Genomic DNA, 13319 nt, shown 5'->3' on the forward strand with positions numbered 1-13319 from the left:
AGTAGTGGTGTTAACTCTTCTATGAAAGTTTGGCAGAACTCTCAGTGAAGCCATCCGGACCAGGGCTTTTTTTTTTTGTTGGGAGTTTTTTGATTACTTTTTTAATCTCTTCTTTCGTTATGGGTCTGTTTAGTTGTTCTACCTCTGTTTGTGTTAGTTTAGGTTGGTAATGTGTTTCTAGGAATTCATCCCTTTCTTCTAGGTTTTCCAGTTTGTTTGAGTATAGTTCTTCATAGTAATCTGATATGATTCTTTTAATTTCAGTTGGGTCTGTTGTAATATTGCCCTTCTCATTTCTTATTTGGGTTATTTGCTTCCTCTTGTTTTTTTTTTTTTTTTTTTTTTTTGTCAGTTTGGCCAGTGGTTTATCAACTTTGTTGATTTTTTTCAAAAAACCAGCTTTTGGTCTTGTTAATTCTTTTAATTGTTTTTCTGTTTTCTATTTCATTTAGTTCAGCTCTAATTCTTCTTATTTGTTTTCTTCTGGTGCCTGTGGGTTTCTTTTGTTGCTCTCTATTTGTTCAAGTTGTAGAGATAATTCTTTGATTTTGGCCTTTCCTTCTTTTTGGATGTGTGCATTTATTGATATAAATTGGCATCTGAGCACGGCTTTTGCCGTGTCCCAAAGGTTCTGATTGGAAGTATTTTCATTCTTATTGGATTCTCTGAATTTCTTTACTCCATCCTTAATGTCTTCTATAATCCAGTCTTTTTTGAGCAGGGTATTGTTCAGTTTCCAAGTGTTTGATTTCTTTCCCCTGCTTTTTCTGTTATTAATTTCCACTTTTATGGCCTTATGGTCAGAGAAGATGCTTTGTAATATTTCAATGTTTTGGATTCTGCTAAGGCTTGGCTTATGACCTAATATGTGGTCTATTCTAGAGAATGTTCCATGTGCACTAGAAAAGAAAGTATAGTTGGTTGCTGTTGGGTGGAGTGTTCTGTATATGTCTATGAGGTCAAGTTGGTTGACTGTGCCATTTAGATCTTCCGTGTCTTTATTGAGCTTCTTTCTGAATGTCCTGTCCTTCACTGAAAGTGGTGTGTTGAAGTCTCCTACTATTATTGTGGAGCTGTCTATCTCACTTTTCAATGCTGACAGAGTTTGTTTTATGTATCTTGCAGCCCTGTCACTGGGTGCATAAATATTTAATAGGGTTATATCTTCTTGGTGTATTGTCCCTTTAAGCATTATATAGTGTCCTTCCTTATCCTTTCTGATGGATTTAACTTGAAAGTCTATTTTGCCAGAAATTAATATTGCCACTCCTGCTCTTTTTTGATTGTTGTTTGCTTGATATATTTTTTCCATCCTTTGAGTTTTAGTTTGTTTGTATCTCTAAGTCTAAGGTGTGTCTCTTGTAGGCAGCATATAGACGGATCTTGTTTTTTTATCCATTCTGCCACTCTCTCTCTCTTTATTGGTGCACTTAGTCCGTTTACATTCAGGGTAATTATGGACAGGTATGAATTTAGTGCTAACATTTTGATGTCTTTTTTTGTGTGTTGACAGTTTCTTTTTCCCACTTGATTTTATGTGCTGAGTAGATTTTCTTTATATATTGTCCTTTCCTCGTATCTGTTGTTGCTGATTTTGTTTCTGCTGAGTCTGTATTTTTCCCTTGTATTTTATTTTGATGAGTAGGATAGTTTGTCTCCTTTGTGGTTAGCTTATTATTTACCCCTATTTTTCTAAATTTAAAACTAACTTTTATTCCTTTGTATCACCATATCCTCCTCTCCATATGGAAGGTGTATGATTACATTTCTTAGTCCCTCTTTATTATTTTAATGTTGTCTTCTTTTGTATAATAACATCACTGTTGCCCTGTGTTGGGCTTTTTTTTTTTTTAAATCTTGCTTTTTGTTTTTGGATTTCCCTGTCTGGGTTGATTTCTGTTGCTCTGACCAGTGTTCTAGTCTTGGGTTGATACCTGATATTATTGATTTTCTAACCAAAGAACTCCCTTTAGTATTTCTTGTAGTTTTGGTTTGGTCTTTTACGAATTTCCTCAACTTATGTTTTATGTTTATCTGGAAATGTCTTAATTTCACCTTCATACTGAAGAGACAGTTTTGATGGATATATGATTCTTGGCAGGCAATTTTTTTCCTTCAAGTTTTTAAATATGTCATCCCATTGCCTTCTTGCCTGCATGGTTTCTGCCGAGTAGTCTGAGCTTATTCTTATTGGCTCTCCTTTGTAGGTGACTTTTCTTTTATCCCTCCCTGCTCTTATAATTGTCTCTTTATCTTTGGTTTTGGAAGGCTTGATTATAATATGTCTTGGTAACTTTCTTTTAAGATCTTCCTTATGTGGAGTTCAATGAGCATCTTGGATAGATATCTTCTCATCTTTCACATTATCAGGGAAGTTTTCTCCCAACAAATCTTCAACAATTTTCTCTGTATTTTCCATTATCCCTCCCTCTTCTGGTACTCCAATCACTCCTAGGTTATTTCTCTTGATAGACTCCCACATGATTCTTAAGGTTTCTTCATTTTTTTTTTAATTCTTTTATCTGATTTTTCTTCAAATATATTAGTGCCAAGTGAGTTTTCTTCGAGTTCAGAAATTCTAGCTTCTACTTGCTCGATTCTGCTCCTCTGACTTTCTATTGAGTTATCTAATTCTGTAATTTTATTGTTAATCTTCTGAATTTCTGATTGCTGTCTATCTATGGATTTTTCCAGCTTATTAAATTTTTCATTATGTTCCTGAATAATCTTTCTAATTTCTTCAGTTGCTTTATCTGTGTGTTCCTTGGCTTGTTTGGCATACTGCCTCATTTCCTTCCTGATATCTTGAAGGGTTCTGTATATTAAACTTTTCTATTCTGCATCTGGTAATTCCAGGAATGCACTTTCATCTAAAAGATCCCTGGATTCTTTATTTTGAGAGCCTGTTGAGGTGATCGTGGCCTGTTTCTTTATGTGACTTGATGTTGACTGTTGTCTCCAAGCCATCTGTAAGTTATTGTATTAGTTTATGCTTGCTTACTGTGTCATAGCTGCTTGCTTTGTTTTGTTTTGGTATACCCCTATGGGTTGCTTGAGTGAGCTAGCTTGATTATTTTTGCCTTTGGAGCTCTGGTGTCCTGTCCCCAGCGGGCTAGAGCTGTTACCAGGTATATCAGTCTAGGAGTCCATTTAGTTTTCCTGTATGAATTCACCTCAGGTTTCCAGGTAGCTGACACAGGCTCCGTCCTACAGTCTTAGAGGGGCAGGGATGATTGGCGTATATACCGGTATCTGATTGCAGCAGGGGGTCACGCTCTGAACAAGGCAGGGGGCTGAGAACCGACCCCCGAGTGTCTCTGAGGAAAATGCATCCCTGTTCCCTAGAGCGTGCAGATGGGTGGGTTCTGCAGAGGGACCATGGGCACCCAAAGTTTTTGGTTGTGAGGACTGGGAGGTACCAGTTATCTTTGGACCTGTGTCGTGGGTGGCTGGGTGGCCTGAGTGGAGCTTCTCGTCCTTAGGTCCCTGTTGTGGGTAGGTGAGGACCTTGTTTAATAAGCAAAGCAATATCAAATGTCAAACACCCACCTCTCCACCACACAGCTGAAATGGTTGGAGTTTGCCAACAATGGCCTATTCTCCGGATATAGGCGCACACAGGTCCACGCAGAAGGGAAAGGTGCTCAAGGTCCACGGACGGTTTATGCCTGAGCAGAAGCCACTTCTGTCCTGAGCTCCCCCGGTTAATGGAGCTGGCAAATTATCTTTTTCCCCCAGTTGCAAATTTTTTCCCTTCCCCAAGGCCGGGAGGACGGCTCTAGGTGCTCACCAGGCTCTATCTCAGGCCCAGGGATTCAGCCGCTGAAGCCGGCTTGCGGGGGTGGGAGGAGCGGGGTAAAATTTATGCAAGTACTTAGCTTTTGACAGGAGCGCGCCATTCTTCTCAGGTTCCGGAGGTGTGAGTGGGCTGTGTGGCTGGCTGCTTCTCCCTAAGGAAACTGCGGCCAAACCCTAGCCGCCACCGCTGCCGCTCTGGGAATGGTGCCTGAGGGCTCCCCGCGATTCAGGTCCAGTAACTCCTCTCCACTTCTGAACAGCCTCTTCCTCCCCCTGCCCCTCAGTTCCTTGTCTAAGCTTGCCTTTGATGCTCAGGACTCCCAGCTTGTCACAAATATACTCATTTCACTTGTTTTTTTGGGTCTTTGTTGTAAAGAGGGCTCAACGGAAGCGTCTGTCTATTCCGCCATCTTGGCTCCGCCCCGAAGAGTTTTAAAATGCTTAATTGTAAAAGCCTAGATTGCCTCGAAGAGACAAGAGATGTCAGACAATTCTGGTGAGGACTCAGAAGGATGTGAGGGGAAATGTTACACTAGAGACAGTGTAGATGGTGAGAATTAGCAGCAGAATAACAGCAGGAGCAAAGAAATGGCAGCAGCAGAGAAACAGCAGCAACAGAGAAACAAAAGCAGTGGAGAAACAGCAGTAGCAGAACCAGGAGACCAGCATGAGACAGCACTGGAGCTGACCCACGGAGTGAGAGAGCTGAGTGCCTTTGTGCAGGAGGCTTCCTGGCAGAGTGGGATGCCTCCAGGAACTTATCAGTGGAGCTGGGCTTGCCAACCCATGAGCAAGAGAGCTGAGTGCCTTCTGAAGTTTACTGGCAGAGTCGGGTGCCTCCAGGCCCTTATTGTGGAGCTAAAGAGCTTTGGAACACTTGACTGAGCATGGCAGAGCAGGCTGCAAGGTCCAATGGGCCAAAAGGCCAAGGAACTAGGAAGCAGAAGCTGAAGAGACAAGGAACGCAAAAAGCAGAGCTGCCTCAATCTCTCAGGGTAGAGCCACGGCCTCTGGGGTCTTAAAGTATGGAGTCACCACTCAGAATGACTAGGAGAATGGGGCAGCCCAAATTCATGACAGCAGGGTTGCCATTCTAGTGGGCCTGGAAGGTGGATCTGAAGCCCAGGGCCAAGCAGCCTCCACCCAGGATCCAGAGAGTGTGGCCAACATAGAGTCTGGAGGACAGGACCACTGACAGAAATAAAGAGAATGTGACTGAATATTATGAACAACTGTATGGCAATAAACGGGATAACCTAGATGAAATGGACAAATTCCTAAAAGCACACAACCTACTCAAACTGGCTCAATAGGAAACAGTCTCAACAGACTCCTAACAAGTGAAGAGTTCAAATCAGTGATCAAAAACCTCCTAACAGGGGAGAGTAACTGGGAGTACGGAGTAAGGTGTATATAGGCTTGTGTGTGACAGACTGACTTGATTTGTAAACTTTCAGTTAAAGCACAATAAAAAAAAATTTTTTTTTTTTTTAAAAAAAACCTCTTAATAAAATGAAGTCCGGACTAGACAGCTTCACTTGAGAATTCTCACAAACATTTGGAGAAGAATTCGTACTAATACTGTTTAAACTCTTCCAAAAGACAGAGAAGGAAGGGATATTCCCTAATTCGCTCTATGTGACAAACATAACCTTGATACCCAAACCAAACAAAGCCACCACAAGGAAAAAAAAACTACAGGCCAATATTTCTTATGAAATAGATGCAAAAATCCTCAACAAAATATTAGCTAACAGAATTCAACAGCGTATTACAAGAGTCACACACCACGACTGTCTTAGGCTGGGTTCTCTAGAGAAGCAAAACAAGTAAAACATAGAAATATATAGAGAGATTTATATCAGGGAAATGGCTCATGTGACTGTACAGCCTAGAACATCCCCAGTCTGTGGGTCAGGCTAGAGGTTCCTCCTGATTCATGTAGCCTGGGGGCTGGTGAACCCAAGACTGGTAGATCAAACAGCAGGGCTCTTGCTCACAGGCTGCGAAGACTGACAGATCCCATGACTGGCAGGCAAGACAGCAGATCAGCTGCTAGCTCAAGTCCCAAGAATTGGAGGTCAGGCAAAAAAGGGCCAGCTGCAGGATCCAGAGAGAGCAAAAGCCCGCGAGCCTTGCCAGAGAGTCCACTTATATTGGTTGCAGACCACATCCCCAAGGAAACTCCCTTTCAACTCACTGGCTACTCACAGCAGATCCCATCACGGAGGTGATCACATTATATCAAATCTCATCATGGAAGTGATCACATCATCATATGACTGCCAAACTACATGAGAATCAAACCAAACCACTGAGAATCATGGCCCAGCCAAGTTGACATACAACCGTACTGGTGAATGCAGGAATGGTTCAACATTAGAAAATCAATCAATATACACAAAACATCAAAAGAACAAAGGAAAAGAACCACGATTATCTGAATGGATGCAGAAAAAGCACTTGATAAAATCCAACATTCTTTCTTGATGAAAACCCTAAAGAAGGTTGGAGTAGATGGAAATTCCTCAATATGATTCAAGAGATATATGAAAAGCCAACAGCCAACATTATACTTAAGAAAGACTGAAAGCTTTCCCCTTGAAATTGGGAACAAGGGTGCCTGCTCTTACCAGTTCTATTCAATATTGTATTAGAAGTCCTAGTCAGACCAAAAAGACAAGGGGAAAAAAATAAAAGGTATCTAGATTGGAAAAGAAGAAGTAAAATTATCTCCATTTGTGGATAATATGATCCTATATATGGAAAATCCCAAAGGGTCCATGAGAAAATATCTAGAGTTCATAGAGGAATATGGCAAAGTTTCAGGGTACAAGGTCAATAAACAAAAATCAGCTGGGCTTCTGTACACCAGCAAAGAGAAATCTGAAAGGGAAATTAGGGAAACAATTCTATTTACAATAGTACCTAAGAGAATAAAATAGCTATGGATAAATCTAACCAGAGATGTAAAAGACTTAAACAATGAAAACTATAAAACACTGCCGAAAGGGATTAAAGAAGACTAAAATAAACGGAAAGACGTTCCATGTTCATGGATTGGAAGACTTAATATTGTTAAGATGTTAATACTACCCAAAGCAATCTATAGATTCAACATAATTCCAATCAAAATTCCAACAGCCTTCTTTACAGAAATAGAAAAAACAATCCTCAACTTTATACGGTAGGGCAAGAAGAGAAGAACAAGTAGGAAAATGCACACTTTCTGATTTTAAAATATACTATACAGCTACACAGCTATACAGCTACAGTAATCAAAACAGCCTGGTACTGGTATAACAACAGATACATAAAAAAAATGGAATAGAATTGAGAGTCCAGAAATATCTATGGTCAACTGATTTTTGACAAGGGTGCTAAATCCATTCACTGGGGAAGGAAGAGATTCTTCAATAAATGGTTCTGGGAAAATAGGATTTCCACATGCAGAAAATGAAATAGGATCCATGCCTCACACCATACACAAAAACAAATTCAAAATGGATTAAGAGTGTAAATGTGCAAACTAAAACCATGAAATTCTCAGAAGAACAAGCAGGGACAAGGTTGTCAGGCCTAACTTTTAGCAATGGATTATCTAATATAATAACAAAAGCACAAACAGCAAAAAACAAAATGAATACAGTATAGATAGAGCATAAAAATTTAAAACTTCTGTTCATCAAAAGACTTTACAAAAAAAGTGAAAAAACAAGCTACCAACCGGAAGAATATCTTCGGAAACCATATAGCCAACAAGAATCTAATAACCAAAATATATACAACACTTCGACAACTTAACAACAAAAAGACAAATACATCCAATCATAAAATGGACAAATGACTTGAATACACATTTCACCAAAGAGGACATTCAAATGGCCACCAAACACATGAAAAGATGCTCAGCGTCATTAGCCATCAGAAAGATGCAAATCAAAACCATAATGAGATACCAGTTCACTCCCACTAGGATGGCTAAGATTAAAAAAACAAAAAAAATAACAAATCTTGGTGAGGATGTGGGACACTGGAACCCTTATCCACTGCTAGTGGAAACACAAAATGGTACAGCCATTGTGGAAAACAGGCACCTCGAAAGACAGGCCTGGTGATCTGCTTCCGAGAGGTCACAGCCATGAAAACCCTATGGAACGCAGTGCTACCCTGCACATATGGGGCCACCATGATTCAGGATCAACTTGATGGCAACGAGCAACAACAACATGACTATTAGAATGTAGAAAATTAAACACAATGACCACATCAAGTATTGGCAAGAATACGCAGCAATTAGAACTCTAATATACTGTTGGTGGGAAATGTGAAAAGTACAACCACTTTGGAAATCAGTTTGGCAGTTTCATAAAAGTTAAACACACACCTACTGTATGATCTAGCCATTCTACTCCTAGGTATTTACCCAAGAAAAATGAAACGCATGTCCATGGAAAGACCTGAACATGAACATTCACAGCAGCTTTATTTATAATATCCAAAACCTGGAAGCAACTCAATTGTTCATCAACAGATGAATAAACAAACCAGTTGAGGCCTATCCACATAATGACATACTGCTTAGTAATAAAAAGGAATGAACACTTGATACACACAACAGCATGGATGGATTGCAAAATAATTATGATGAGTGAAAGAAGCTAGGCAACAAAGTATACTAAATGTATGATTCCAATTTATATAAAGTTGTAGAAAATGAAAACTAACCTACAGTGCAGAAAGGAGGTCAGTGGCTGTCTGGGAATGGGCGAGCAGAGGGGAGGATGGAGCGAGCACAAAGGGGCATGAGGGAGCCTTGGGAGTGATGGGTATGTTCACTCTTGATTGTGGTGATGGTTTCACAGGTTCATATTTATGTAAAACGTATCAAATTGCTCACTTTAAATACATGCAGCATATTGTACATCAATTATACTGCAACAAAGCTGTTTAAAAAAAAAGGAATTCACCACCAAGTGGGAAAGAAGCTCAAAAACACAGACTAAGCGGAATTATGCAAAATAAGGAAAGTCATACTTTTTTGCATATTTGAGTGAGATACAAGACAGTGTCAAAAAAAAATGATAACCGATCGGTGGGCTGGACAATGGGATGGAGAGGGATGCTGGTGAGGAGTGAGCTTCTTGGATCAGGTGGACATTTGAGACTATGTTAGCATCTCCTGCCTGGAGGGGAGATGAGAGGGTAAAGGGGGTTGGAAGCTGGTGAAATGGACACAAAAAGAGAGAGTGGAGGGAGGGAGCAGGCTGTCTCATTAGGAGGAGAGCAACTGGAAGTATGTAGCAAGGTGTATGTAAGTTTTTGTGTGAGAGGCTGACTTGATTTGTAAACTTTCACTTAAAGCACTATAAAAATTAAAAAAAATGATAACCAACTGGGACAAAGGTCTGGGTTAAACTGGTGGAAAGGGTGCGGTGATGGTAATTTTATGTCTATTTGGCCAGGCTACAGTGCCCAGCTGTTTAGTAAAACCCTAGTCTAGCTGCTGTAGTCACGTGATTAAATCAGCTGGCCTCAAGTAAAGCAGGCTGCCTTTCACATTGTGAGTGGGCCTCACCTGATCACCTGAAGGCTTCAGGAGCAATGGACGCTTTGCCAGAGCTCCTGCTCCCTTGACTCCTCCCAACGCCCGACCTCTGGATTTTGGGACACAAGCCTGCAGGAGTCTCCAGCCTGTTGCCTCAACTATGGACTTTAAACATGCCAGCCCCCACAACTCTGTTTGAGTCAATTCCTTGAAGTCAATCAATCTGTGTGTGTCTCACTGGTTCTTCCTCTAGAGAACCCTAAGACAGGTGAGAAGGAAAAGCAGCACTGTATTGCAGTTTTTATTTCAAAGAAAATAAATACACACATAGACATTATGTATGTGTGTGTGTATATATATATACACATATATGTTGCAGTACCGATCAGATTTCTTTTTACCCAAAATCTTCAACAATGGGACTTCTCCTTTGCCTGATATATACAAAGCCACACACACCACACATAGTACTACATTGTTTACAGCGAAAGGGACAAGCCAAGGCCATTATCATCTGTTTTATAAAATAACTTTTCTTTGTGTCATAGAATCACTGTAAATCATTACCAAATTGAAAGCGATACTCCAGAAACAGAACTAGAAATAACTTCTACCATACCACTTAGTTTTCTATAACTTATGGCCACTTTTTAAAAGAAATTACAAAATATTGGGATAATCAGCCCTAACGTCTACTACTTTAACATTCAGTCTAGCTCCGAAGTAGCAGGCATATAAGCTGTACGTGGAGCTGGACACATAAACCCCACTCACCACCAAGGAGCCACCACAGCAAAGGGATGAATCCTGGGCTCTCGCTAATGTACTTTAGGCCTTTCAGATTGATGCTCACATTGTACAAGGACATCAGCATTAGCCTGAAATGTAAAAGGAGATGGTGTTGAAATTTTGGCCCATCCACATTATATTTCAATTTAAATACATCTCATAGTTTATAGAACCTCAACATAGTTAGGAGTTCGCTTACATTTCAGATGCCCAACTTCTACAATCTGGGTAACAGGTATAACATAAGATATATGAAGTTCTATCTGTCTGTATGAGGCTACAGGAAAATGGAAAGCTTTAGCATTAATATTGCATACAGGAGCCCTGGTGATGCAGTGGTTAAGAGGCTGGCTGCTAACTGAAAGGTTAGTGGTTCAAGCCTACCAGTGGCCCCACAGGAAAAGATGTGGCAGTCGGCTTCTGTGAAGATTTACAGCCTTGGAAACCCCATGGGGGGCAATTCTACTCACATAATACCACCTCTTATTGTTGTTCTTAGGTGCCATGAAGTTGGTTCCAACTCACCGACCCTAGTACAACAGAACGAAACACCACCCGGTCCTCTGCCATCCTCACAATCATTGCCATATTTGAGCCCATTGTCGCAGCTACCATATCAATTCATCTCTTTGAGGGTCTTCCTCTTTTTCATTGATCCTCTACTTTACCAACCATGATGTCTTTCTCCAGGGACTGGTCCCTCCTGATAACACGTCCAAAGTGAAGACACACAAATGAAACGAGAGGTCCACGTGAAACTTCACAAATCGCATTTGTTGACCCCTCTTTTATTTCCATTTATATACTAGGAGTCTTCAATTCTTAAGTGTACTTTATTCTAAAAGTTCAACACAGCCATATAAATTATAATCATATCTTTTTCTTAAATGAATATTTTATATATATAACGTCTGGGTACCAGGTCAGGCCATCCACACCAGTTTGGATTCAGATCACAGGCCCTTGCATAAAGCCAGAAAAGAGTGAACTTAGAAACAAAATTTAAAAATCTTACCTGTCTCAAGCTTGGCATGAATTCACACTTTTTTATATGACCGGAAAGTCCACGAGCCAATAATTAACAAAAAGTAGACCTAGGATAGTAGCTCTCCAGCTGCCTAATTAAAGTGAACACAACCATTCTCTTAAAAGAAAGGAACCTCAACCTGGTCTTCAAAGAACTCCCACAAATACAGCACTAACAATGTGAGTTCACAATAAAAGTCACAGATACAGGAAAAAAGAAATTGTCAGCACAAAAACCAATGAAAAAGGCAGAACCAAAAGACTTTCAGATATTAGAATTACATCGACTGCAAAGCAGAAAAGGGATATGTTTAAAAAAGTACAAATTAGTAAAAAGGAAATTACAAACGTGGCCAAGGAATTACTGAGTATTATAAATGACCAGGCAATTCACAAAAAACCTAACAGAACTTACAAAGATGAAAACTATAATAAGCAAAATGGAAAACTCAAGGGTAATTAGACACATCAGAAAGGAGAAATATTAAACAGAAAATAGAACTAGAAAAATGGACAAAAGGATGTGAAAGATAATGAATGAGACTTTTCCAGAAATGAGGAAATATAACCCCTGAGATTCAAGAAGCACACATACTAGGAAAAAAAAATCAAAATAAATACAAATCTACACACATTACAGTCAAACTGTGGAACACCAAAGATAAAAAGAAGACTTTATAAGCAGCCAGAGAGAAAAGACAGATTACTTACAAAGGAACAACAATTACTCTGAAAGCTGGGATCTCAGTAACAACAATGGAATCTAAAACACAGGAAAATTATATCTTTCAAGGATAGAGAGAAAATAATAGTAAACTCAGAATTTAACTCAGGAAACATGTTTTCAGCAAAGGAGATAAAGTAAAAATACTGTCAAAGAAAACCTCAGAGATCTTACCAAAACAAACCTGAACTAAAAATTTGAAAGATAAACTCCAGAAAAAAGGAAAATTATCTCAGAAGAAAGTTCTGAGATACAAGCAGAAATACTGAGTAAAAATAATGACATGAGTACAGATACGCAAACACTGATAGTAAAAGCAGTAATGAAAAATGTCTAAGGTATGTAATTAAAAAAAAAATCCTAAATAGCGTTAAGACACTGCCCACGAAAGCATGTAATCCAGGACATAGGTATTAAAGCATTCCCAGGTCTATCTGTCATTCAAACAAACAACCAACAACAACAAAAAAGCAGTTACCATCAAGTTGACCCCAACTCATGGCAACCCCAAGAGGAAAATAAAGGCATTACTTTCAAGTGTTTTATGTACATGCTCTAAAAGGGGGTAATCACTGAAGAAAGAGCCCTGGTGGCACAGTGGTTAAGCATTTGGCTGCTTACAGTAAGGTCAGCAGTTCGAACCCATCAGCCGCTCCACGGGAGAAAGAAGTGGCAGTCTGCTTGCGTAAAAATCACAGCCTTGAAAAAGGGGCCAGCCTTCAAGCGACGGCGATGCAAGATGGCAATCACCATAAGCTCAGACAATTTATGAAAACTGGATATACAGCTTTAGAATACAGTGTGCACCTGAATACCCAGAAGCACCTCCTTTTGTAAAATTTGTAACAAAAATGAATATGAATGGAGTTAATAGCTCTAATGGAGTGATGGACCCAAAAGCCCTATCAGCGCTAGCAAAATTGCAGGATTCATACAGTACCAAAGTTGTCCTGCAAGAGCTTTGGCGCCTAATGATGTCTAAACAAAGTATGAAACTCCCCTAACTGCCTGAAGGACAGTGTTACAGCAATTAATCAAAAAGAAAAGCCACAGCCCACCCCACCCCTCCACTCGATGTACGCAGTCTTCATTTTCTACAGTAGCAAATTTTCTAGACACATCCTGTAGACCTCAAAGTACTGGAAGGGAAGATCTCATTCAGAGGCGATTTATCTTAAGATATGGTAAATGAAAAAATTAAAATTTTTTTTTAATTTTAATGGTAAATGATGCTAATTTTTTTGCCCCCTTGAAATATACAAGTAGTGGTGTAACAAATCATCCTGTCAGGTGCAACCACTGTCCACGTAGCTGAACTCCTGGGACCAAGACATCATATTTAAATTGATTCCCATCATAACTGGCAAGGCAGATCTAACTCAACTGTGAAAAGGCACATCACACAATCACCTTGCTGCTGATTACACGGCCTGG

At 39.8% G+C, this 13319-nt stretch overlaps 1 protein-coding gene and 1 pseudogene across 1 annotated transcript in view; one reads left to right on the plus strand and one right to left on the minus strand.

Annotated features, from left to right (window-relative positions):
- The window catches only part of HSF2BP (heat shock transcription factor 2 binding protein), a 189749-nt gene that overhangs the window by 78793 nt on the left and 97637 nt on the right, over window positions 1-13319 (minus strand). The window contains exon 8 of the mRNA XM_003418988.4: window positions 10121-10224. Coding sequence (XP_003419036.1) covers window positions 10121-10224 — 104 coding nt within the window. The remainder of the gene's footprint in view (window positions 1-10120; window positions 10225-13319) is intronic.
- LOC111753080 (ubiquitin-conjugating enzyme E2 variant 1-like) lies at window positions 12215-12919 on the plus strand (annotated as a pseudogene).

This window comes from Loxodonta africana, chromosome 2 (assembly GCF_030014295.1).
Source record: "Loxodonta africana isolate mLoxAfr1 chromosome 2, mLoxAfr1.hap2, whole genome shotgun sequence".
Lineage (NCBI taxonomy): Eukaryota > Metazoa > Chordata > Mammalia > Proboscidea > Elephantidae > Loxodonta > Loxodonta africana.